The sequence below is a fragment of the Stomoxys calcitrans genome, chromosome 3 (assembly GCF_963082655.1).
Source record: "Stomoxys calcitrans chromosome 3, idStoCalc2.1, whole genome shotgun sequence".
NCBI lineage: Eukaryota > Metazoa > Arthropoda > Insecta > Diptera > Muscidae > Stomoxys > Stomoxys calcitrans.
This window is the reverse complement of record NC_081554.1, coordinates 154198435-154225885: the sequence shown is the minus strand read 5'-3', so window position 1 is coordinate 154225885 and position 27451 is coordinate 154198435. Positions and strand designations below refer to the sequence as shown.

General features: G+C 38.5%; 1 protein-coding gene across 5 annotated transcripts in view; it reads right to left on the bottom strand.

The window, feature by feature from the left end:
* The window catches only part of LOC106084428 (tyrosine-protein phosphatase Lar), a 710785-nt gene that overhangs the window by 490263 nt on the left and 193071 nt on the right, over positions 1-27451 (bottom strand). For all 5 annotated transcript variants that reach the window (XM_059365346.1, XM_059365348.1, XM_059365350.1 and 2 more), the window contains exons 3-4: positions 26095-26226; positions 18177-18338 (exon numbers count right to left, since the gene is read on the bottom strand). In XM_059365346.1, the coding sequence (XP_059221329.1) occupies positions 18177-18338; positions 26095-26226 (294 nt within the window). The remainder of the gene's footprint in view (positions 1-18176; positions 18339-26094; positions 26227-27451) is intronic.

Below are 27451 nucleotides of genomic sequence, written 5' to 3'. Positions count from 1 at the left end.
TACTAGAAAATAACTCCTAAAAATATGCTATTCCAATATATTATACTTGCAACAATCAACTGAAAACGTAATGACCTTTCAACATCTTAAGCATTTCAGCTGAACCCGCCTATAATTTCCACAACGACTACTCGTAACAAAGCGAAGTCATAGTTTTAAAACATCAACATGAACGACAACAATCGCTTTGCAATGTTGTCCTCCTCCTTAGTTGTTGTCAAAGAATTTTATGGGACCATCCTTAAAATCGTAATAATCCTTAGCATGTTGGGTTTTTCGCCATGGGTGTCCGTACGCTCACTTCGTAGCTAAATTCTTAGCATGCGTTCGATGCCTTTATGCACAAATAACAAAAAAAAAAAAAAAAAATAACGCCCATAAAATGGTTTCATCCTTTCGTAGCATATTCGAAGGTCCAAAAGTTTTCTAGGTTCTGTAACATGTAACAGAAATGTTGCTACCCGCTGTGTTCATGCCGGCTCCAGGATAGCATTTTGCAAACCAGACTGGAGACAAGAGCTAACGAATAAATATTATTATGAACAAAAAAAATATATAACAAAAACAAACACGAATTCAAAAACTACTTCAAAACTTATGTTGAATAAATTCTCCAGAAAAGTATCTTCATAAAGAGATGTAATACCCAACCCTACCCTCCCACCTCCATTCCCTATCCCAGGCTCTTAAAAAGCTCTGCCTGTAGCAGCCCAATATTACATTTACCACTACATTTTCACTAATTTGCCGCTTCTCTAAATTACACGAAGAGCTGGGCCGAGTATATATTATGAAAAGTTTCTAGAGAGGATAGTTTGAAGAGTATGCCCTCTCCCCTCCACTTGTATACCCTTCTGCAAAATGCACATGGTTGCAGTTTGAAAATGCTGTTGTACAGCCATTCTGTAGTTTTTATGCTACTCCCCCTCGTTTTATAGCTCAACAACTTGTTAGGTTTTCTGCATGCATAAGAGAGAGAGAGAGGAAGAGAAAGAGCTGTAGAAGTATGATTAATGAATTTAACGGCCATTGAATTATAAGCTTCAGGGATTTATTGGTTTTGAAGTTTGTCTAGCTAACCAATTGATGGCTGTAAAGGGCCATCAAGAAACCAAGTGTAGGCAAAATGTCGACTAGGGCGGTCTCAACATTTTTCTGCAGTTAAAATTCTATGTATTTTTGCTTAAGTCTGAAAGTTTAACACTAAAATATGGAAATTTAACTTCATTCTCTCTAAATGTATGCCAAACATTCCAAAACCTAAAACATTTCGATTGTTTTGTACAAAAGATTTGTATTAGGCCCGTTATCTTGTATGGTTTTCCAGTTTGGTTCACTGTTATGAAGGAGCTTGAGATTTTTTAGGGAAAATTTTGAGACTTGGCATGGGAAAGAATTTAAAACACATAAACTGAAGATATTCAAATAATTTTATTTATTTGAATTGCAAGTTGAAGTGACTATCTTCGTATGTCTGTGATATTTTGGAAAAATTGAATTTAAGATTAAGGCTTCATGAGAATTCTCATATGATTGAGCTTGATACGGACCATAAATGAATGCTGAACATTGTCGTCATTGTCATTGTGTAATATGTCAGTTCATTCGGATAAGAATTGCGCCTTGTAAGAGCTCAAGAAGCAAGTATGCTGAAGGTCATGAGAGAAGCCGTTGAACAAAATTTCTGTAAAATCGGACGAGAATTGCTCCCTCGAGAGGCTCAAGAAGTCAAGACCCAAGATAGGTTTGTATGGCAGCTATATCAAAACATGGACCGATTTGACCCATTTACAATCCCAACCGACCCACACTAATAAAAAGTATTTATGCAAAATTTCAAGCGGCTAGCTTGACAGACAGACGGACATTGCTAGAACGACTTAAAATGACATGACGATCAAGAATATATACTGTATGGAGTCTCAGACGCATATTTCGAAGTGTTACAAACAGAATGACGAAATTAGTATACCCCCATCCTATAATGGAGGGCATAAAAACAATTTGTGTTTGTTTGTCGGTTTATTTGATTGTGTGTTCCTTATATATAAATTTTCACAGATGGTGCATAATGACCCCGGGGTGAAAATAGGGTACTACATTTTTTGATATTTGAAGGGGGGCGTAATTTTCAGAAACGCCAGATCTCGGCGATTTAAGCGAAATTTTGTGTGCTCTCTCATAGTAAACTAAAAACAAAAATTTGGTATCCAAATTTCGGATAGGAGGACCGCCCCACCCATAAAACCTACCAAATATATATTTACACCAATCACGACAATATGGGACACAAATAACAGGTGCTTAAGTTTAGAAAATGTATCTGATATACAATTTTCGGACCAAGTGTTTGGGCGACCTCCCAAACCCCCAAAACACCCCAAAATAGACATATTTACCAACCGTGGCAATATGGGACTGAAATGAAAGATGTTTTCGAGGAAAGTACGAATCTGATATACAAATGTGGGACCAAGCTCCTGGGTGTCCACCCCTTCCTTAAAAAGGACAAATTTACGACCATAGCAATATGGGGCTCAAATGAAAGGTCTTTGGGAGTAAAGCACGAATCTGATATCAATATTAGGGAAAACGTGTCTATGGGGACACCTCACCCCCATAATACCACCCATATAGGAAGTATTTGATGACCATTGCAATATAGGGCTCAAATGAGACGTATTTTAGAGTAGAACACAAATCTGATATATATTTTCAAGGCCATGTCCCCTAGTGGCCACCCCATCCTCCAAAATAGCCCCCAAACCGGTAATTTTTGCCGACTATGGAAGTATGGGGCTCAAATGAAAGGTATTTGGGACGTATTCGCTCACTAAGACAATTTGGGTCTTCATTACAGTGGAGCTCGAAATTGATAGTTGTAAGGGCCCATACCCCAAACCGGACATATTTGCTGACTTTCGCAATAAGGGGTTTAAATGTAAGGTATTTGAGATTAGAAAAGAATGTGATATTCAATTTCAAGGGAAATGACAATATGGGGTTCATATGAAATGTACTTGAGATATATTAGAATAGAGCACGATGCTGTGTGTGGGGGACCACCCCACTCTCTGAAACACCCCTAAATCGGCCATATTTACTGACCATGTCAATGTGGGTCTTGAATGAAAGGTATTAAAGAACAGAGCACGGAATTTATACCCGCTTTTGGGACCAATTTTATGTGTGGGTAGCTCTTGCCCAAAACACCCCACAAACAGCAATTATATAGAGACCATCGCAATATGGGGCTCAAAAAAAGGTATTTGGGAGTTGAATACGAATCTTATATCCATATGTGGAACCATATATTTGGGGCACCGCCCCTACCCCAAAACACCCCCCAAAGGGTAACTATTTACCCACCATGCCAATATGTGGCTCAAATGAAAGGTATTTGAGATTAGAAAACGAATTTGACAACTATTTTTGGGCCAAGTGTTTGGGGGACGCCTATAAACTTTCCGCAAAACAATGGCAATATGGGGTTTAAATAAATGGTATTTAAGAGAAGAGCACTGGGGAACCACCTCATTCCCGGAAACACCCCTAAATTGCACATCATGATAATATCGGGCTGAAATAAAGTATTTTAAGAGTGGAGTACATCTATCATCCAAACTTAAATGACATTAAAACCTCCGAGCGAATTCGAAGTACCATAAAGATCATATGGGATACAGATAAACGCACCTTTATTATTATACTGTTAGTCAAGCGATATGCACATACTATTTTCGTAGCATGTTATTGCACTCAAAGCTCTTTAAGTGTCGAAAATATATATTCAAAGGATAATTTTGTTCCATGAACCGGGCGCGCAGCGGCTCAGCTATTAATATATAGCATTACAGGTCGGACAACTGCAATATACATCCAGTGCATGATGATTTAAACCCCAACTTTTGTCAATGACTCTCCTACAAGTGTATAGGGCAAGTATAGGAAAGGGCAAAATAGCCGTTAAATCATTTAAAGATTAATTTCCTGACCAGCAAAACACCAAGGTATTTTGTGATTTCAGTAAATGGAACATTCTCTACAGGCAGGTGCCACTATGGGTAAATTGTATCTCCTGCTAAATAACAACTACTTCCGACTTAGACGCATTTATGCCTAGGCAACTTTCGGTAGCCCACTTCGCCGTCTTACGCAGGACTTGCTGTAGTAAATCTCTTAAAGGGTCGAGAAACTTTCCCTTAACAGAAACAGCCAGGTTATCTGTACTCCATTGTACTCCATTACGGCAAGCTAGCAATATCCCTGCAAATGTCCTGCAATGTTTTTTTTTTTTGGTAATGGCTAGAAACTTACCAGCTTACCTCGGGATTGACGGCAGTTTTACATTATTTAAAGCACCTTCAATGTCAAGAAATGCTACCAATTCATATTCCTTGACAACTGGTCGTTACAATCCTACAATTTGTAGCGCAAACTAAAATCGTCTTCCTGCAATCCAGAACTATTGCAGGAATAATGATTGCAATATAAAATTTAACGCATATGGTTATAGCACTTGTCGCCGCCTGATGGGTCGTGATAGTAACTGTGCAACATTTCCCACCACTGTTAAACCTTAATTTCCCACATTATGATGTCAAATTCACTTCGATTATGGTAAAACTTTTAGAACAAATTTTTCTCTCAAGCCAAAAATTTTTTGCTTCATTTGGTTTGTTTATATCGTATGTCTCTTTCATTTGGCGGGGAGTGTAGCTCCAAAAATTACTCATTTTTTGTTTTTAAAGCTCAGTAAGGGAGAAGTTAGTATTGATAGGAACGCGATCATGTGCGGATCTAAGCTCAGAAAGAGTAAATTTTTAAAATATTTACTTTAGGTAGAAACAATATTTGTATTACAATATCACAACCAAAAAACCTCGTGCCAAACGGCGCCAGGCTGCAGGCAACACAATGACAATAATTTGCGCCACAAAAAAATATCCATCCATTGTTTTCGTCACAAATTCTTGCAATTTTATCGCAAACAAAGTCCAATGTTTTCGTTAAAGCAGTTTATTTTGCGAAAACTTCATTAATGGCAAATGGAACATTTTTTTATGTGTAGCAGCAATTATCATAAACAGCTGGCTTATGTGGTAGTGTTCCAACGAAGGTGATACCGATTAACAAAAATTCTCTATACGTAAAATATTTGGAGTTTGACACCACATAGGGGTCAGATTTTCTGTAGTCACTAAAATTGAATGTTGAATAAAGTTTCCTTTTAGGCTTGCCAAAAATATGTGTTTAAATGGTGATATGCTAGATTTGCATATTTGCCATCTGAGTGTTTAAAGTATTTAGCGAATGCGATAAAAATGTGTTACTATTCGTTGCCAATAATTTATTTAAACCATTAAATAGAAATTCTGGCTCAAATTGGAATTGAACGAAATTGATTTCCTTAATAATTAGGAAAGATGGCACGCCATGCGTGTATCAACCCTAGGAAATTTCTATTCCATTAATTGACATGCAGATAAGATTTTTCCAACCAAAATCAAGCTTGAAAATTGCGATCAAATTGTGTAAGTTTACAAATTGAAGCATATGATGAATAAAAAATAATTGAAAATTTTAGATTCTGTAGTTTCTATGTAATCTCCTATTTAAATTGACAGAAAATACTTTCACGCCTTTGAATCCTCTTTAAATTTTGTTCGTTACTTCAGCCTTTTACTTTATTTTTTTTTTAATAAATCAACAACATGTGATGCTTATTTAACCTCGCCAAGGTATATCATAATTTACAAAACTCTTTACCCTGCTGCCTAAATGTATGCCCTACTTTTCTTGCAAATAATGCCCATTGTTGGCATTTGCGTAACCTATATCTCACTATTGCTACATCGTCATTATTTTATGTCCAACTAAATACCTTAATAAAGGCAAATTATTTTAACATAATTTACCACTTCTCCGCCATTTTGTGGGTGTTTTGTTACCAGAAAAATATGTGTTCTGGTGTTTAAACTTCTGTATTTAGCAGGGAAACATCCGCAGGCGACTACTATATGTATACAACAACAAAATAACAGCACCAGACCAACCGCTATTACCCTTTTTAAACATTATTTTTGTGAAACTCTATTAGTGGCTTTTCTGGGGGTACCAAGTGGCAACAAAAAACAACAAGTCAAAACGAACTCAAGCCAAACCATTAAAAATGACTTTACCACCTTTAACAACAAAACAATTTCTGGTTGGTTTATGGCATTTACCGGCAAACGATAAACGTAGCAACAACGAACGAACGAACGGCTGAAGCAAACATTCAACCAAGCAGCCAGTCTCCATCATCAACACCCGTACTATTCATTTCATCAGGTCCAGCTTGGCCAATGGCGGGGGTGTGGTGTAAGAGGAAAAGAACAATTTGCTGTGGATCATTGGGGGTATGAAGAAAATCAATTCGTTTTAAATGTTCCAAATATGGCTAAATGCCAATATACACATTACGTATCGCACGTTCATGTCCATGTGATCCTAGTAGTTGGCCAGGGCCAAAAGGAGTAAAGCAGTGCAACAACACACACAAAAACACCCTCCGTTTGGAGAAATAGGTAATCATCCATAATCGTTGCATGGCCATCCTTGGAGAATTCTAGCCATGTATGTAATGGAGGAAAATACAAATTATCTTGTAATATATGTGGTCGGTTCGATGTGGGATGATAATAATGATGGCCGAAAAGAGTTATGGCTTGGAAATAATTTTAAACGAAAACACATGAGTAACAGATGGCCAAATTTATGGGCCAATTTTCTTGGGATATGTAAGAGGTCAACCACTTTTGAGGCTAGCTGCAACTACATAGGAATTATGAAAATTATTTATGGAAAAATTCGACGTATAAGAAACAAGAGCATAGGAAGCCCCTAACAAAGTTTTCAGCATCTATTTAACTGCAAAACTCTACAGCCCAAATTAAAACTAAGTAAATTCATTTTATTGATAACAGGGCCAAGTATCATAAATAGAGCATTCAAAGCACAATACATTGCACATACCCTCCACTATGGATCGCATTTGTAGAGTTCTATGCGCGGTATCTCTTTTTAGGCAAACAAAGCATATTGAATAAGAACTGTTATGCTATTAGAGCTATACCAAGTTATAGTCGGATTCGGACCATAAATGAATGCTGAACATTGTAAAAGTCATTGTGTAATGTTTCAGTTCATTCTGATAGGAATTGCGCCTTGTAGGGGCTCAAGAACCAAAATCGGGGGATAGGTTTATATTTAAGCTGCATCAAGCTATTTTTTTCTGTCAGCCAGCAGGGTATGTCCCCTATGAATGCAGTGCATTGCGTTGGCGAGAGGAAATTAGGAATTGGAGGGGGGGAAAGCATGTAGTGCTTATTGACATTTGTCTTAAATCCTTGGATGTCAAAGAAAAACATTAGCCGGAAGTCGATTCCACATACGAACAGTTCGGGCGAAATAAGAATACTCTCTATAATGCATTGTGCGGTCCGCTGGCCAATCAATTACAAACGGGTGTAAGTTCCTGGAATGTCTAGTATCCCTGACATACATCCTTACATCAGGAATAAGAAGACTAACATCAGACGAACACACACCATGAAAGTACCGATAGAACAGCGCCAAACAACCCACATTGCGACGATGAAGAAGGAAGGCAATAGAGTTGGATACCCCACTGTCCCCAATCAACGCCATTGCTCTCCTCTGTACACGGTCCAGTAGCTCAAGGGATGATTTTGAAGCTCCAGACCATACATGTGATTTGTACTCCATTTTCGGCCTTATGAAAGTGGTGTAAATGTTAAGTAGATCAGACGGAGTGAAGTAATTCTTACACCGTTTTTAGAAGCCTAAACACTTGAATGCTTCTTTCGACACTTCAAATACATATTTAGCCCAACGAGAATCACTTTGATACACAAAGATGATATACAAAGATGATCGTATACCGTTGATACACAAGGATGATCGTAATGGGTCAACGAATCGTCTGTGTGACAACAAGAAGCACTGAGGCTTCCGTGCCATAAAATCTACTCGATTAATTCGACCCCACTCAGAAATGGCCAGCAAATCCTGGCAGAGTGTATCGTCCATAACCCACCTCTTGTCCTCTTGTCTTTCTAAGACTCGGCCTATGGTCGAATGAGTACGAATGACAGAGATTACTGTCATCCGCAAATGAGTAGATCGGATTCGATGTCTGACCCAACAGATCGTTGATAAAAATTAGAAAAAGAGAAGGAGAAAGATAAAGGACAGAGCCCTGGGGTACACTTGCGGTCAATTTGTGTTCAATGGATGAGAACCCATCTATAACGACTCGAATAATGCGATCTCTGAGAATGCTCGAAATAAATCGAACGAATCCATTACCCACACCAAATGCGACAAGCTTTGATAGTAGTGCACCGTGCCAGACCCTATTAAATGCCTTGGAGATATCCAGAGCCACAACCTTACTCTCACCAAACTGGTGGATTGAGCGACTCCAACGTTCCGACAGAAGTGTCATTAGGTCGCCCGTAGAGCGATTTTTGCGGAACCCATACTGTTGGTCGCTAAGAAGGCCATTAGACTCTAAATACCTCACAAGATGGTGATTAACCATGCTCTCCATGCCCTTTGAGAGTGGAGAGCATATTGCAATTGGCCGATTATTCGTAGGGTTGTTTGCCTCACCCTTCTTGGGTAATAGCTGAACGTTCGCAACCTTTCAACGCGCCGGGAAGACTTCCACACGGTAGGCAAGGTTGAAAAGGTTACGCAATGGACGAGCTAGCGTCGAAGAACACTTGCGTAAGATAAGTGTTGATATGCCATCAAGAACCCTTATAACTCCACGAGTTCGAAAAAATATTTAAGGCATGACGCCATATACTTTTTCGATTGAGGGGAGTGGTTGATTGCTATGCGGCAGGGAAGAGTTGCCTACAAATATATCAGCCAACAGGTTAGCCTTATCAACCAGGTCAGTGAACGTTTGATCGTCCTTAACAAGAGTTGGAATAGATGAAGAACTACCCTTTACTGTTTTCACGAACGACCAAAAGCTCTTACCTCCTCGTGTAGAAGCAATAACCTTAGTACGCAGACGCTGTTCGTAAAGAAAATTTTCGCGCCTAAGCACATTGGCACACGAAGATCTTGCCTGTTTGCGCAGCATTTCAGTATTGGCATTTTTATTCCAACGCCAATTGATCGATTCAGACCATATTAGACACGTATGTTCAAGGTCATAAGAGAAGACGTTGTACAAAATTTCTGCCAAATCGGATGAGAATTGCGCCCTCTAGAGGCTCAAGAAGTCAAGATCCCAGATCGGTTTATGTGCCAGCTATATCAGGTTATGTACCGATTTGCACCATACTTAGCACAGTTATTGGAAGTCATAACAAAACACCTTATGCAAAATTTCAGCCAAGAATTTTCAGATGAGAATTTCTCGCTCTATCGGCTCAAGAAGTCAAGACCCAAGAATGGTTTATACGGTCCAACTATGGACCGATTTGAACCATACATAGCGCAGATGTTGAAAGTGATACCAAAACACCACGTGCAAAATTTCAGTCAAATCGGACGAGAATTGTGCCCTCTAACTGATCAAGAAGTCAAGATCCCAGATCGGTTTATATGGCAGCTATATCAAAACGTGGACCGATTTGGCCTATTTACAATCCTAACCGGCCTACACTAATAAAAAGTATTTGTGCAAAATTTCAAGCGGCTAGCTTTACTCCTTCGAAAGTTAGCGTGCTTTCGACAGACAGACGGATGGACAGGCAAACGGACGGACATGGCTAGATCGACTTAAAATGTCATGACGATCAGGAATATATATACTTTATGGGGTCTTAGATGAATATTTTGAGGTGTAACAAACAGAATGACGAATTAGTATACCCCCATCCTATGGTGGAGAGGCTCACCATAGGATGGTGAGCCTCTCCACCCCACATTGAAAATTTATCAAAATCGGACAAACATATATATGGAAGCAATATCTAAATCTAAATGGATTTCGACCAAACTCCATAGATATTGTGGTAGTCGTTTAGGAACGCGTTGCGCAAAAAATTTTGAGAATGTTGCGTTGGTTTCCCATCTCATTTTCATTCTACTGTCTTGCACCGCACTATGGTTGAACTCTGACTGTATTCTTCTTTTATCTTTCGGGGCGAACACAATGGCTTCGAGTGAAACGGTCTTCAATGAGGTCAATGTTGATGAAAATTTTTACAGTGATAATAGAAAGTTTATGGAAGCCACGCTGACACAAAGGTTAGTATGTCCAGTTATGACGCTGAAAACCTGGATTCGAATCCTAAATAGAGCATAAGAAAAAAAGGTTCCCACGGTATAAAGCTTATTTACTAAGTAGTGTTGCTTTACGGTACGCCGCTTGGACTCGCTTATAAGAAGGACATGTCTAATTATTCATTTTAAGATTGAACATTCTAAACTGAATTGAACTCATTAATATGAGAGATATATCCCTTATGTTCTTTAATGTAATGTTCATGGGCAAACTTGCAATAGTAAGCTTAATTATCCGGAACTCATCAAAACAATTCTAAATTCAACGTTTCTTATATCCTCCACTTTTGTCACTTTGTTAATTATGAGACTCATAGACATGGGGCTTAAAATTTTACTGTTGGTTTTAATTTGGGGAGAAAATGAACAAAACCGTATGAAAGCCTACTTGTCAGAATTAAAGCAGCGTTTCATTGCGTCAAAGGATTATAACGCCCCCACCTTTTACAGAGAGCCAATGCGGCTGTTGTAATAGAAGAATATTTGAAGCTCATGCAACGCCCAATGCCAGGGCAAAGTCTCAAATGTAAGACCACTTACACACACACACACTAGTCGATTATAAAAGGCATTCAGAATGTAGGGACAATGAAAAGCCTTCTGGTCTACGCTGTGCATCGCCAAATATGTAAGTCTGAGTGTATTAATAACATAAATTGTAGTGTAACGCAAATTAAAAGGCAGCTGGCATATGGGATTTTTGTTGGTAAGTTAAGAGAAAACCTTTTGAAAAAACCAGAAAAAGGGGTGGAGAAGTACAAACTACTATTTGTACGGAGCCATGACCGACCACGGGTATCCTATTTGAACCCTCTATGGCTAGGGACAATGAAAATATGAAAAAAAGAGCAACGAAAAACAAAACGATTTTTCAAACACACACATGATGCTCTTTTTCCCATTGAAAATTCCCGGAGCCAAATAAAGCCGCAATGTAGTTGGAAGTTCATGTGCTATAAAATGAAGTAAAGTGCTGTTAGTGCGTGTATGTGCCTAGAATATAAAAATGATCTCATGGTGCCTTTGGCTCCATATTCGATTGACCATTCCCTGTGTTCGAGGCAAGAAACACACACAAAGGGTGAGAGATAGAGTATGCTAGTGGGAAACATGGGAAATGCTGAACTGTTGCTAGTGTGAAAGCCTATAAATATGCAATAGCTTTTAGTTTTATTATTACATTTATGTTTCATTTTTATTTGCAAAATATGTACACCGGCAAACGAAGCCGCATGATAGTTAACCCTGATGTTTGAGTTATTATATAGAGGAAAAAAGCCAACATAACCCCCAAAAGTATGCAAAAATTATGAACAATATAGAAATGAGAAATTATTCATAAAACAAATAAAACAAAGAAATAAATAAAATGCCACTAAAATGCTCCAAGAAAAATGCTTATAAAACATAAAAGTATGCAAAAATAGTGAAGGGTATAAATTATGCAGTTATATTCACCAACATTTCCCTTGGAATTGTTCTAACGAACCTCTTATATGCTGTAACTATAATAAACAAAGGGCCACCTAGGGATATGCTTTTATTTTTCGCTTATTAAACTCATTATTTAATTTCTTAAGTCCTTTTCTTTCTTTTTATTTTTGTTAGAAATTTGTTTTATTATGCTGAATGTTACATTCTGTTGGCTAATTGTGATTAGCCAGAAAGAGAAAAAGAAAAGGACTTTTAACAATAGTTTCAAATTGTTGTTATTTAATTGCCAGCTAATGACCGAAGCAGAAAACAAAATAAAAATACCATAATAACCATAATTGCTGTAATTATTATGCTAACAACATTTTGTGTTTCCATATGAACGCTTTCTAGCTCCTTTATCAAATACATTTTGGGAGAAAAGCTTCAATTATTTATAATTGATTCTCGAATGTGTTTTCATAAACAAAACAACTAAAATAATGTAATGTCAATTATTAAGCTTTTACTCAGCAGGCTATACATAACATAGAGTTAAAATATCAACTATCATTTTCTATGTTAAGTAAATAAATGGCAAAACAGAGCCGAATTTCATATACCATTCACCATAGATCACATTTGGAAAGTACTTTCAACTAATTTCAAATAAATCGATCAAATTCTCTGGTAGCTACATCAGATTATGAGCTGATTTGAACAATACTTAGCGCGCGCAACATTTAGCCAATTCGCTTAATAACTACAGCGTCAGAGCAGAGCTTAAGAAATTAATTTGAGACATCGGACCATACTACGTGTGCAAGCTGAAAGGCTTAATAAAACACCATAAGCCAACATGAAAATTGGATAATAATTGCGTGCATACTTGGCACGCATGTTGGAAGACATAACAAACCACTATGTGCAAAACAGTCAGAAAAAATAGCACCTATTAGCGGCACAAAACGTCAAACCGGAAATTCGATTTACATGGAACCTAGAATCTGAACCTAGACTTGGTTCACATTTGGCATAAATGTTGGTTATCATAACTAAGCACTATGTACAAAATGTAAGCCAAGTCGCATAGTATTTTCGACCTTAAGAAGTACAATAGCCATATCAGGTCAACGATCAATTTGGGACATACTAGGAAGGCGCAATTATTATCCATTTTCCCTGGAATTTCGCGCATAGTGCTTTGTTGTGACTTCCAATATCCAGGAAGTCACAACCACTATGCGCGAAATTCCAGGGAAAATGGATAATAATTGCGCCCTCCAGCGGCGGAAGAAGGAGTTCGGTTTATATGGATGCTATACATAAACGATGACCTTTTACAATCCCAACCGACCAACACTGAAAAGAAGCATTCGTGCAAAATTTCAATCAATTTAAGTGGTTAAGCGCATAAAGGTGCATTTTTAACCGTTGAATGTTCAGAAAATCTAATCGATGAGGTTCAGGTTTGAAGGATCTCCATGAAGCATTCCTTCTCAGACCATCGCTACATTAGGTTTAGAATAGCACGGCCAGCGCCGAATCCGATAAGCTTCCGCAATAAGTTGAAAATCAACTGGACAAAATTCGGAAGACTACATAGAAGAAGACCTGGAGAAGATAATTTAGATTGTCCAAGCATAGAAGACATTGACGACAATGTCTACAGGATTACGACTGCACTAATGGAGTCTTTCGAAGATAGTTGTCCTGTTCGGGAAAGGAAATCAGCTCAAGAAAAAACCTGGATGACCAGGGGATTCGCAATATTGGGAAACAGGTCCGAAGACTTTTTAACAGAGCAGGTCGTAAAAAAGCGGAAGTATATGGGGATTTGTATTTCACATGGCTCAAGGATTTCCATAAGATTACTAGAGCAGCAAAACGTGCCTCCTGGCAGCTTTTCTGCGACCAGATCGATAGCGTTAATGATGCCGCCCTGATGAAAAAGTTTTTCTCAAAAATCCATGTCCATAGTGAAACTTTAGTTGACGACATGGGAGTGAGAGCAGAAACAACGGAGGACATGTTAAGGCTTTTGATGAAAACGCATTTTCCACAGGATACGACGGGACTCACAGAGACACCGGAATCTTGGAATAATGAGGTTGATCGAAGGTTTATCATAACGGAATGTATGGCTTGAGGAGCTTCAAACCATTTAAGTCAACCGGACCTGATGGAATATATCCGGCGTTACTACAAAAGGAGGCAGACTATCTGGCGCCTCATGTGGCTACTATTTTCACAGCGGGTCTAGGACTTGCATATACTCCGAAAGCCTGGCAGGAGGCAAGGATGGTTTTTATAACCAAGCCCGGCAAGCCAAGTTATTCGACACCAAAGCCCTACAGACCAATAAGCCTTGCGTCCTTTCTACTCAAAACCGTAGAACGCATTGTGGATACCATGTTAAAGAGTAGGACATCCAGCGAACTGCTTACATACAAATAGCATGCCTATGTCAAGGGAAGGTCGGTGGATACTGCCCTGCACGAGGTTGTGAATAAAATAGAAGAATCCTTCGATGCAAAGACGGTTTGCATTGAAATCGAGGGGGCGTTTAATAATGTGCAGTACTGGGTGGATAAACCATATACTAAGGAACAGATGGATAAATTGCGGGTTTCATGACAAAAATATAAGGGAGAAAGTGGCACAGGACACGTCAAAGGTGGCCTTTACTCGCCACTCCTTTAGGTAACCACCATATATAACCTCTTACGGATGCTGACTGAGAAGTGATTTAAACCCGCCTGTTATGCAGACGATAATATAATACTTCTTAGGGGTAAGGATCCGAACCAGCAATGTAGAAGGGCCGAAAGGGTTTTGCATATGGCACAAAACTGGGCAAGACCCAGGGGTCTCAATGTTAAGCCAGAGAAGACTGAAATATGCCTGTTCACGAGGAAGACAAAGGTGGGCCAATTTGACGCCGCTCGTTTCCTCTATGAAACGATTTCGATATCTGAAAAGGTCAAATATTAAGGAGTGATCTTGGATTGAAAACTTAATTGTAAGTGTCACATTCAGGAGTGCAGTGGGTGGATCCAGATCGTGAGAAGACGAGGCTATTATTGAAAGGAAGTAAGAAGGAGATCAGTATAGCTTTTGGTGTCATAACGGGACACATAGTGCTACGAGCTCACTTATGGAAAATCGGTGCGGCTAGTGATAGCATGTAAAGAGCATGTGGGGAAGATGATGAGACATTGGAGCATTTCCTTTGTCATGGCCCGGCTAAAAGACACCGGTACTTAGGTGGGGACACAATACCAGACATGAACCCACTTAGGGGAGTGGTATGGAAAACAAATAAGGATTTTGCAAGTAGCACGGAATTCCTTACTTAAAATTTTCTTTTTTGGGACTACTTTTTAGTTTTTAGAGCGCACAATAACGCGATTACTGGCTTAGTCCATAGTGGCATGGGGCGGATTAATATCTCCACCCTCTTTTCAACCTATCCTAACCTAACCAATGAATGTGGTACAATGAGTTGTGTTGGAGAAGGCTATGTAAGGCCTTCTTGAATAGGGTGGAAATCTGACTTAGCTATAGCTAAATGATAAATAATAAATTTTTTACTGCATTATGACGAACTTAATGGCTTTTTTACTTGTTATACCCTCTACTATACTAATTTGTCGATCCATTTGAAACACATCGAAATATTGATCTGAGACCTAACAAAGTATGTCTTGACATTCTAAGTCGATTTAGCCCTGTCCGCCCGTCTGCCGAAAATACGATAATTTTCGAAGGAATAAAGCCAGATGCTTGAAATTTTTGCATGAATATTTCCTATTAGTGTACGTCGGTTGAGATTGTAAATGGGCTATATCGGTCCAAATTTTCATATAGATGTCTATAAACCGATCCCCGATCTTGATTTCTTGAACCTAGTGATCAAATTTGTCTGAAATTATGCACGAATTGGTTTGTTTTGACTTCCAACAACTATCCTAGGTATGGTCCATATCGGTGAATAACCTAATATAGCTCCCATATAAACCGGTCTCGTATATTGGCTTCTTGAGCCGCTAGAGGGCGCAATTTTTATCCGATTTGTCAGAAATTACGCACGAAGTGGTTTGTTTTGACTTCCTACAACTATCCTAGGTATGGTCCATATCGGTTAATAACCTAATATAGCTCCCATATAAACCGGTCTCGTATATTGGCTTCTTGAGCCGCTAGAGGGCGCAATTTTTATCCGATTTGTCAGAAATTACGCACGAAGTGGTTAGTTTTGACTTCCGACAACTGTGCCAGGTATGGTTCATATCGGTTGATAACCTGATATAGCTTCCATATTAACCGGTATCGTATTTTGACTTCTTGAGCCGCTAGAGGGCGCAATTTTTATCCGATTTGGCTAAAATTTTTCTCGAAGTTAGTTTTGACTTCCAACAACTATGCCAAGTATGGTCCAAATCGGTTAATAACCTGATATAGCTCCCATATAAAACAAACTCTTGATAATACATACTTTTTGAGCTTCCAGGAGTCGCAATTCATATCCGAAACTGAAATTTTGTACAACGATTTTTTCTATGATATCCAACATGCTTGCCAATATGGTCTAAATCAGTCGATAACCTGATATAGCTCCCATATAAACATCTCTCCCGATTTTACGTCGGGAGAGATTTGCCTTAAATTTTGCACAATCACTTCTACTGTCTCCAAGAGCCAAACTAAGTTTGGCCCCAATATGTTCATAACTTGGTATAGCTCCATTAGTATAGCAATTCTTATCCATTATCTTTCGTTTGCCCTAAAGAGTTATAGGGCAAAGGACTTGACAAATGCGATCCATGGTGAAAGGTATATAAGATTAATTTCGGTCTTTGGAATACAATTTCCTTTCAGACTTTAATTTTGAAAATATACACTTATAAATAAAATTTAAATCTCAATATAATCTTCTGAAATATTATTCAAGGTTATTTTTGGAGTCTGAACTCCATATGTTGCTTGGATTTTTTTTGGTAATTTAGGTTAACTGAATTGAAAGCCCGTGTTATTAAACTATTATAAGCATAGCTAACTCGGTGTCGCGGAACATTGAACAATTTAGCAATCTCATTTGTCTGAATGGTACATACAACGGTATACGCGATAATCAAAGTTAAAGCTCCACCAATGCCCAGTCTATCAGGCTACTACGAAGGAAAGCCTTGAATATGTTATATTACAAATCAAAACATTTGTGTTTGAACAAAGAATTATTTGTTTTGAGTTACTTTTAACATTCAAACAATCTATGCTTTGCAGAGAAAATCCACTCATTGTAACTAAACCTTGAATTTAGGTTTAGAATTGATATTGAGTTAAAAATAAAGCTTTTGTTGTAATCAAAAAAAAAAAATTTCTAACAGAGATTTTTATGCACATTCATCTACGAACATCTTCAGAAAGCCATTGATTTTTGTTTTAAACTTAAAACACATTTTTGGTTGATTAAGCTCTTGGATCAAAACTTTGTCCTTTAGTTATCCATATAAAGAGGACGCTCTTAATCAATATTAAAGTCCATGTGTTTGTATGAGATAGTATGAAAGTGTGTGTGTGTGTGGAATTTGGAAAGTTTGTGTAAGGGTTTTGTCAAAATAGTGGTGAGACTTTTTGTGACACAATATCGGTATATGTGTGTATGCATGTGTATTATTTTTTTGGTGTATGGATGAGTGGTTTTATTTCAATAGTGTGTGCGTCTTTTTTTAGTTTACAGTTTCAAGAGATCAATAGAACAAAATCAAACGTTACCACAACAACAAATTCATACATACGCACAAACAAACAACCATAGATAGCACTCTCTAAGTTTTTTGTGGAAATTTAAAAAATTAACACACTCACTAACACATAACCACTCAGTTAAACTTCCACTCAACAGAAACTCAATACCATTTTGAAACGTTTTTGGCTTGTCAGCTGTGTGTTGGTATAACTTTGTATGTGTGGTAGAATCAACTATATGCCATAGAATAAATGTTTATATAAAAAGTTAAGAGATCCCAAACTTTGTTGTTGCCACTGCTACTTACCAACAACAACAACAGGAATGAATATTTAGCAAAAAACGAAAAGCTTTCCAAAAAAAAACCAATGAAAAGTTAAAAATATAGTTGATTTGAGTTTTTTTTCCAGTACTTTATCAAGGATTAATTTTACTAAAGGATGTTGCGCCAGCAGAGTTTACTAAATATTTTGATAAAATTTAATTAAATAAAAACTTTATCCTTTTTTGTTTTTGTGGTGAGGTTTTAAGATTGATGCTGGCCCAAGAATTATTGCTGTTAAGTGCAGTGGGCCAACACATAGGTGGCTTCCACACCAATATACTCAAGTTCTTCGCAAAGGTATTGGGGGAGGATATGTACGAACATTGGGATTGGTTGGTTGGTTGGTGGTTTTCTTGTCACAACAACACTTACCTTCATATACTGTTAATGTAGCATCTGCTGATACAGCATCACCAACACCATTCTCAGCTACGCACTCGTAGGGAGCATCATCACGTCCAGAACGTACAGGCTCGATGCGTAATATTGAAACACCGCCCGGTTGTTCCAATACCGTGTAACGTGATTGGGTGCCTGGGTAACAAAAATTGAGGAGAAAGAGAAAAACAAAATGTTAAAGTTAGTCGGTAGTAAGGGATAAACAATGGCATGTATGATAAGTGTATGGGTATGTTTGCGTGTTGGGATCTACATGTGCAGCAGGACACATATGCTCGTCCATGGAGGTCACAAATCATTTTTATTATTTGAATTCACACAATAACTTATTGGATTATTAAATATTAACAAATTCAAATAAAAGGTTGCAATAAAAGTTTAAGTATTGTAAGCGAAGCTAAAGGTATTCTTTATAGCGGACCAAAGTTAATTGGGTCACAAGGCTGTAGACGGTATTCAAAGTAGAATTTTTTCAATAATAAGAGACCTTGAAGATTCACTCTGAGTTTATAAGATCAAAAAGCAAATTGCAAATTTTGCCCATGAACATTCCACTAAGGGACAGGGACAAACATCTCACATATCCGATTCAATTTTTTAAGCTCAATGATAAGGGGCCTCCTTTTTTATAGTCGAGACCGAACGGCGTGCCGCAGTGCTATACCTCTTTGGAGAGAAGTTTTACATGTCATAGTACCTCACAAATGTTGCCAGCATTGGGAGGGAAAAACCACCAATAAATATTTTTTCTGATGGTCTCGCCAGTTTTCAAACCCAGGCGTTCAGCGTCATAGGCGGACATGCTAACCTCTGCGCTGCGGTGACCTCAAAGAGCAAATATACAAAACTAAAGAATTCTTCAAACAAAATCAAAATTGCATAATTTCTTTCTGAAATCTCAATTAGTTGAAACGAATAATTGGTCTATATGATAGTTAGTTACTAAATTGAACCATATTTATGATTATTTGAAGTCAGATGTTGTACTCGTATGGGTTTGGTTCAATTAAAATCAGAATTAAAAATTTTACCACTTCTTTTCGATTTTCCTTAATATAAATATTTCGATTATTGAGCTCATCTTGAAAGAGAAAGTAGCACATCATATAAATGATGAGCTTCGCCCTAATGGGCAAATAAAATAAGAAATTAAGTTAGGTAAGGTTGAAAAGAGGATGCAGATATTAATCTGCCCCATGCCACTTAAAACATACAACTAAGCCAGTAATCGGCTTGTTGTGCGCTCTAAAAACTAAAAAGTAACCTCGAAAAAGATAATTTTAAGTTAGGAATTCCGTGTTACTTACAAAATCCTTAATTGTTTTCCATTTAACTCACCTCGGTTGATTCATGTCTGTTATTGCGTCCCCACCTAAGCACCGGCGTCTGTTGGTCGCGAAAGCCGGGCAATGATATTGGAAGTGCTCCAACGTCTCATCTTCCCCACATGCCCTACATATGCTTTCACTTGCCACACCGATTTTCCATAAGTGAGCTCGCAGCCCTATGTGTTCCCTTATGACACCAAAGGCTATACTGGCGTCATTCTTACCTCCTTTCAGTAATAGCCTCGTCCTCTCACGATTCGCGTCACCCTATGGGGTGATGTTTCGCTGTTCCACAGTGTTAAATTGTCGCCCACGCCCTTAAATCGAACTGCGTCGACCAGAAAGGCTTTTGGTTAACCAAGTTTATCGACGGCAGTTTTTGGCCTTCACTGCCAAATCGTCTGCCTTTTCATTCCCCCTTACTCCGTAATGGACCGGCACCCAAACGATGCGCATTGTGCCATCCTCAGACTGCTTGTGGCCTTACGGTCCTGGTTGTTATTGCCCTTATGGCCATTTTACTGCCCGTAAAGCTGTTCACTCTCAACGTCCTCGCATGTACACCACACCACCTCACGTATTCCGTGATCGCCCGAATCTCTGCCTGCAGGATCGTATTATGGTCAGACAGTCTAAAATAGAACTCAGTCCCTGGGTTCTCAAAATAGACCCCCAGGCCCACTCTGTCCCCTAGCTTTGATCCATCCGGGTAACATGAACTTCCGATGGCAATACTAGGGTTTCATCAGTTCAAGACTATGACGCTGGCAGCAGTGCCTCGCACTCGACCTCAAGTGTCGTCTCAATTATCAGGTCGGAATCCTCGTCTCGTTCTTCCAGGTTTCCTATCGTCGCCTCGATTATACCGCTATGGTATGAGTTGCTCCCATCCTCAATACATTCTCCCATAGTCTTTTAGCTGCAGTTGCTGCCTCATATTCAATCTGTATGCCAATGGGTCGGATATCTAGAATAGAATAGAATAGATATCGAGCCTACATAGTGTCCGTCTGCATATTGCCCAACATCTGTGAGCCTTCCCAGTACGCTTCAGAATGTGACACTCTAATTAAGTTTCCTATCCAAGGTCACACCTAAGTATTTGACCTTGTCAGATATCGAAATCGTTTTTTCAATCAAATTGGCCCACCTTCGCCTTCCTCGTGAACAGGCATATTTCTGTCTTCTCTGGGTTAGCATTGAGACCTTTGGGTCTAGCCCAGTCATGTGCCATATGCAAGACCCTTTCGGCCCTTCTACAGAGATGGTTCGGATCCTTACCCCTAAGAAGTATTATATTATCGTCTGCATAACAGACGGGTTCAAATCCCTCCTCAGTCAGCATCCGTAATAGAATATTTATGGTTGTCAACCAAAGGAGTGGCTATAAAATGCCCCTCCCGGCGTGCCCTGCGCCACTTTCTCCCTTATATTTTTGTCGTGGGACCCGCAATTTATATACCTGTTCCTTAGCTAATGGTTTATCCAGTCTCTAAGGACCGGGTCCACCCAGTACTGGTCTAAGGATTGGATCAGTATGTCGGTCCGCACATTATTAAGCGCCTCCTCGATGTCAATGCAAACCGCCAATGTGTACGCCTTTGCATCGAAGGATTCTTCTATTTTATGCACAACCTCGTGCAGGGCAGTCTCCACCGACCTTGCCTTGACATAGGCATGCTGTCTGTATTTAAGCAGTTCGCTGGATGTCCTACCCTTTATCATGTTTTCATGGCTTTAAGTAGAAAGGACCTAAGGCTTATAGGCCTCTCGGAAATATTGCAACAGGTCCAGGTGACTTAAATGGTTTGGAATTACAAATTAAAAATCGTTGTCTTGTAATTTGATTTAATTTTTTATCACAAATAAGACGACCACACTCAAGACGATCACCGACTCTAATTTGTTGTACTCCTCTACAAAAGACTTGAGGCAAATTCACTACTAATTGTTTATTCTGAAGAAACTTGGGAGACTGACTAACATGTTACTTAGACACATCGTTTGTAATCAGTTACCAATATGGGTCTAAGGGGAAAAGCGATTGGACTTTGGTGCCTTTCTTTTGTTGTCAAACCAAAAACTCTTTAATAGCGAAAGTGTTTCGATAAGCTCAAATGATTATTCGTTTACCGAACCAATAATTATTCTCTTGTAACCTTCCTAGTAGAGAAAAAAAGGTGAGTATTTGAGCGTGTATAGCAGTGATGGGCAAACCTACGTACACTTTTGCATTTTACTGTGCACGTACACAAGAAAATAATCCTATACAAGTCAATGGGCTTGCAAAATTTGCAATTTTTTTTCACATTCATATTGTTTTTCTTTTTGAGTGTTCAAAGAGTAGTCTGTCAGTGTGGCAGCTCGGTTGAGTGCGGATGCGCATAAACTCGAAAAAAGATAATTTTTGAAGTAAGGACTTAGGAACAAAAAATGCTGGTAGTTCCAATGACAAACATCATTACAAAAACGGACAAATGGCTGCTGGGTACAAGAAAACAAATCAAGAATTTCTAGGCACCTACATTGTTTGGTAGTATTTACGCAATAAAGATATATGCACCCCATAGTTGGTATTTAAATGTGTTTATAGTATAAGGAATACAGCAAATCATAATAAAGTACTATAAGAGAGTTGTGTCAAAATGGAAGACTTTTAATATCAGACATCGAAATAAACCCAAATAAACTCTGAAACAGATTATTTGATTATGCTTGTCACATATGCAAGAATTTCTCGCAAAAAACATGTACTTTTATCGTAAACAAAGTATTATGTTTTTCACAAAACTAGATTACTTGGCGAAAATTTCCTTTATGTGAAACTTGCGTCCGATTAAAGAATAAGCTCAATGATAAGTTTTTACTTGACTTCTATGCATGGAAAAGCAGAACACAAATGTCACCAACATTAGGAGGAGAGAACCACCGCTGAAAATGTTTATAACGTTCTCGCCAGGATTCGAAACCATGCGTTTAGTTTCATAGCCGGACATGTTAACTCTGCAACACGGTGGCCAACAGGGTCGGAATACATTTAAGACTCTTAGATGCAAGTGTAAATCCCTCATTCATTGGTAATGCAGTGCTGAAAGGCAGAACTATCATAGCAATACGAGTAGTGGGATCGAAAAAAGTCTGCTGATTATAGCAGGTACTGTCTTCTGACTGTGAGTAGTAACTTTGCTGCTTTTACAACAGTAGTTTTGCTGTCATAGCAATATGTTTGTAACTTTAGACCAGCAAGCTGCCTGCTAAAGAGTCTGTTGTTTGCTTAAAATGCCTGCTGTTCCTTTTATGAAGGGGTCGTTAGGGGGAGAATAAACATAAATAAACCAAGTAGAGTAATTAAAATAAAATAATTCATAATTCATCTGATATTGTCCAGATGCAGACCGAAGCGTTCTCTTTTTCTATCACATATAGAAAAATAAAAAAATTACCTTAGCTCAGAAAGGCAAAAAAAAATCACTTGAAAATAACAATTCGGCAGAGCCCGGCCTGGATGCGGACCTGGGCACACGAAGCAACAGCGAAAGCTATTGATGTCGTCTAGCGTTCGAAGCCATCAATACCACTTCCAAAAGGTGCACAGAATCATGTGTATGCCATGGGAGTAGTATAGTTATGTAGACAAAAAATCTGACATTACAGAAACACATGCAGTGTGGGTAATGTGGTATTTATATCATAGAGGCCTTTTCGCAATAAATGCGATATGAGTACAACATGTCAACGTACGGCCCTTGAAGCCTTCACACCTAATATGGCCGATGATTTATTCTAACCAAATGACAAAACGGGTCCCATAGTGGTTGGTGTGTGTGGCGATATCTGGCTTTCCTTTTCCATTGCAAGAAATTGTTCGATCATTAAGCTCATCTCGAAAGAGAAACCAACGAAAATTGTAAAGTTAATATGATCTTCACCTTAACAGGCAAATAAACTTAAAAATAAAAAAATTCGGCAGTGCCCGGCCGCGATTCAAACCAGGGCACACGGAGCAACAGCGAGAGCCGTTGTCCAGCGATCGAAGCCATCAATACAACTTCCAAATGATGCGCAGAATCATGTGTATGCCATGGAAATAATGTAATTGTGTAGACAAAAAATCCGCCATTACAAAAACAATTGCATTGGGAAAATAAGAGCTAGCACACAGGACTGTCGATCATGGGTAATGTGGTATTTATATCATATAGACGTTTTCCCAATAAATACGATATAAGTAACAACATACCAATGTACGGCCCTTGAAGCCTTCACACCTAATAGGGTCGATGTGTTATTCTGACCAAATTACGAAACGCGTTCCATAGTTGTTGGTGTGCGTGGTGTTCTCTGGTTTTTCTTTCCCATTGCAAGAAATTTTCCGATCATTGAGCTCGCCTCGAAAGAGAAACCAACGAAAATTGTAAAATTAAAAAGGTCTTCGCCCTAACAGGCAAAAACCTTGAAAAATCCCTTGTCTTTTAAGTTAGGCAAGAAAATTTAAATGTTGTGTAAGAGCTTTTGATTGTCTTCCTAGCGCAAAACGTGTGAATTAACGAAACGGCACGCTGCAAACAGTGTAGGCTGCAATATATTTACATTGAAAAAAACTTTCTCTTATGGCAATGGAGTAAAATACTTAATGCGAAATTTCATGCATACTCGCCTTGATAGCAGTGCTTTCGTGTGGTAGCCCGAACAATTTTACTAACTCAAAATTGCAAAGGGTTATCTCTACCCGTTCCGTAATGGCAGAGTTTTACTAGTTTTTTCTATTTATCTGTCTATCTAATATATATATATACTACTAGCCGAACCGGGCCCGCTCCACTGCGCCTTCCTTAACTCTCTAATATCTTTTTAGGGAGGGGACACTTCGCTAAACGCCAAACGCGTTGAATCCTGGCGGGAACATCGGACAAAGCGGTATTTATCCGCACTTAATGTTGGCGACATTTGCGAGGTACAATGCCATGCATGGACATTTAAAAAATTTCCCCAAAGAGGTGTCGCACTGCGGGATGCCGTTCGGACTCGGCTATAAAAAAGTCCCTTATCATTGAGTTCAAACTTAAATCGGAAAGCACTCATTGACGTGAGAGAATTTGACCCTTCTCGGCTCCTGGTGGTAATGTTCTTTCTTCGGGTAATGTTTTCGACTCAAATATGGATATCAAATTCGTGCTGCACTTCAAAATCCCTTTTATTTGAGCCCCATATTGCCATGGCCGGTAAATATAAACCGTTTGGAGGGTGTTTTGGGGTTAGGGCGGCCACCGGCACTTTGCACTGAAAATAGATATCAAATTCCTTCTTTATTTCCAACGGAAATAAAGTTCAGGTTAGGCGGTAATTTTGGGCGTACCCCAAAACACTTGGCTCCAATTATGGATATGAAATTCGTTTTTTACTCTCAAATACATTTCATTTGAATCCCATATTGTCATAATGGGTGAAATAACCCATTTGACATATTTTTAGGAGGAAAAGCGACACCTATATTTAAACGCAAATTTTAATGTCATATTCGTAATTTACTCCCTAATACCTTTCAATTGAGTTCCATATGGCCATTAGTCCCATATTGACATGAACTTCGAATATATCTGTATAAAGGAGTTTTGGGGTTGGGGCAGTCCCCAAGGTACTTGGACCCAACTTTTATTATGAAATTCGTACTCCACTCCTGAATACCTTTCATTTGAATCCCATATGGTCCCGATCGATCCACTTTTATTTTTGGGTTGTACTTTTGGTGTAAGGGGAGGGTCTGCCCTCCTCCCAATATCAAAAAATTATATAGCCTTATTTCCTTCCAGACCAACTTACACAATCTGTGGAAATTTTAAGGTAATCGGTTCAGCCGTTTTTGAGTCTTTACGGAACAACCAAACAAACACAAATTGAATTTTATATATAAGATTCTGTCAATATATTCTATCCCACAGTGTTTGGGCTAGGATAAGAATACTACTGCGATAAATGAGCTTGCCTCGAAAGAGCAATAAACAATTAACGTAAGGCTCATAAGCTCTTGTCGTTACAGAACTTGCCGATCCGGGCTTTGGTACGATTACTAGTCTTAGACATGCTGTGAATATATCATGCCCCATCTGTTGTAATGCTGGCAATATTGTGCATCCTGCATTCCTAAGAGGGTGTTTCTAAATAACCATTTCTCCGTCTTCTTTTCAAATAGAGAATATTCACCTGGCAGCTCATTTTTCATCAGATTTCGCTGCAACATAGACGGACATGCATATAAAATACTTAAATATTTGATTTCCCACTTTAGTGGTGCATTGTTGCCCTCATGGGATCCTATCGGCTACCTTTTACTAATATAGCATGGAAAATGATTCATAGCGAAGTGTATAAATCTTTTTTGGAAAGTTCAAATGAAATTGACATTTGTAATACTTTAAAAAAAAGTCTTAAAAGGAAATTGGTGTTCTCTACTAGTTTTAATTAAAGTGACCAAGTTCTTTTTCTCAACTTTTTTCCGTTGTAAAACCTTTCCTATATTCGTTTGATAATAACAATAGTTTCTTGGTATTTTGTTGTCCACTCACCTGATACTTTCTTTCCATTTTTACGCCACACTATTGTAGGTGGTGGATCACCTCTGGCCGCACAATAAAATGTTGCTACTCCTCCCACTCGGACGCCCTGGTTTTGAGGTTTCTTGATGATTTCCGGTGGATCTGAAAAATACACACACATGCAAAAAGAACAAGACCAATTCAATTAAAATGATGCATTTTCACAAAGGCGATCGACAATTGAAAAGAAATCTTTGAGAAATTGTATTAAAAACAAGCAGAAACCTTTTTATAACAATACCCAAACAACAAAGGGCAGGAGAAAAAGAGGAAACCACAAACGATGAGAACAACGATGCGAACAATGTTTTTAATCCTTTACGTTGCCTTGGTCACGCGGAAGGATATGGCTGTTGTAAATACACCAACCATATTTTTAGTTGGCAGGTAAGGATTTGGTCTTTGTATTGGAAAGGGTGTTTACTGGTGTCGGGATCCGTTCCAGGAGTTGGCAGTAGCCCCGCCAAACAACAATAGTGTGAAGTAGCCATGTTTCTCTGGATGCAATACATTTATTGTGTAAATATTTTCTCTACTCGATATGATGATTATTTCTTTAAGCCGTTCGTGCAGCGAAATGGCCATAGATATTGGTGGACTGTTCGCCCAGTGAAATACATGCATTCCCATGAAGGTCTATGCAGCGGGAAAAACAGCCAGTAAGATTACCAGGAAGGGCTTAACACCGTTACTTGGGATCAATCTGTTTTCCGTTTTTTTCCTTCCTCCCCTCTGCCTCTTGTTTTATTTTTCCATGTAGGTGTTGGTAGCAGATAGCATCGAATACTCGTTGCTGCCGTGTCATTGAAGAGTGGCCTGAGAATAAATTGTTGATTCGTGACAAATTCGGAAAATTACATTTTTGTATGGCCTCCACTTTGGCCATTGTTTCTGGCATTGTTTATAAGGACATTTATGTGTGATTGTGTTTTATTTTATCATCGTTTCCAATGCAATATTCCTTGTGTATTGATTTCACTGCTTCTTTTTGTTGTTTTTGTGGAGCTTGTAGCTTGCCTCCTTGCTTTATTTGTTTTCTTATGGAATTTATTGCCCCATTGTATTTTTGTATATACGATTCTCCACAATTGTTTGTGTTGTGTTCTTCTTTTGCTGCATGCAAATGTGTTATGGTGTTCTTTAATGGTATACCAAATACATGTTCAGTATACCCATTAATGTATTTTAAGACACTTTTCTTGGAAAAAAGCACGAACAGTGTAGCATAATTTTGGTATGAAGCCAATGAGAGCCATATGTTGCATATGTTAAGGATAATACTTAGATTTGGGAGTACATATACCCATGGACAATTATCAGAGGCTAA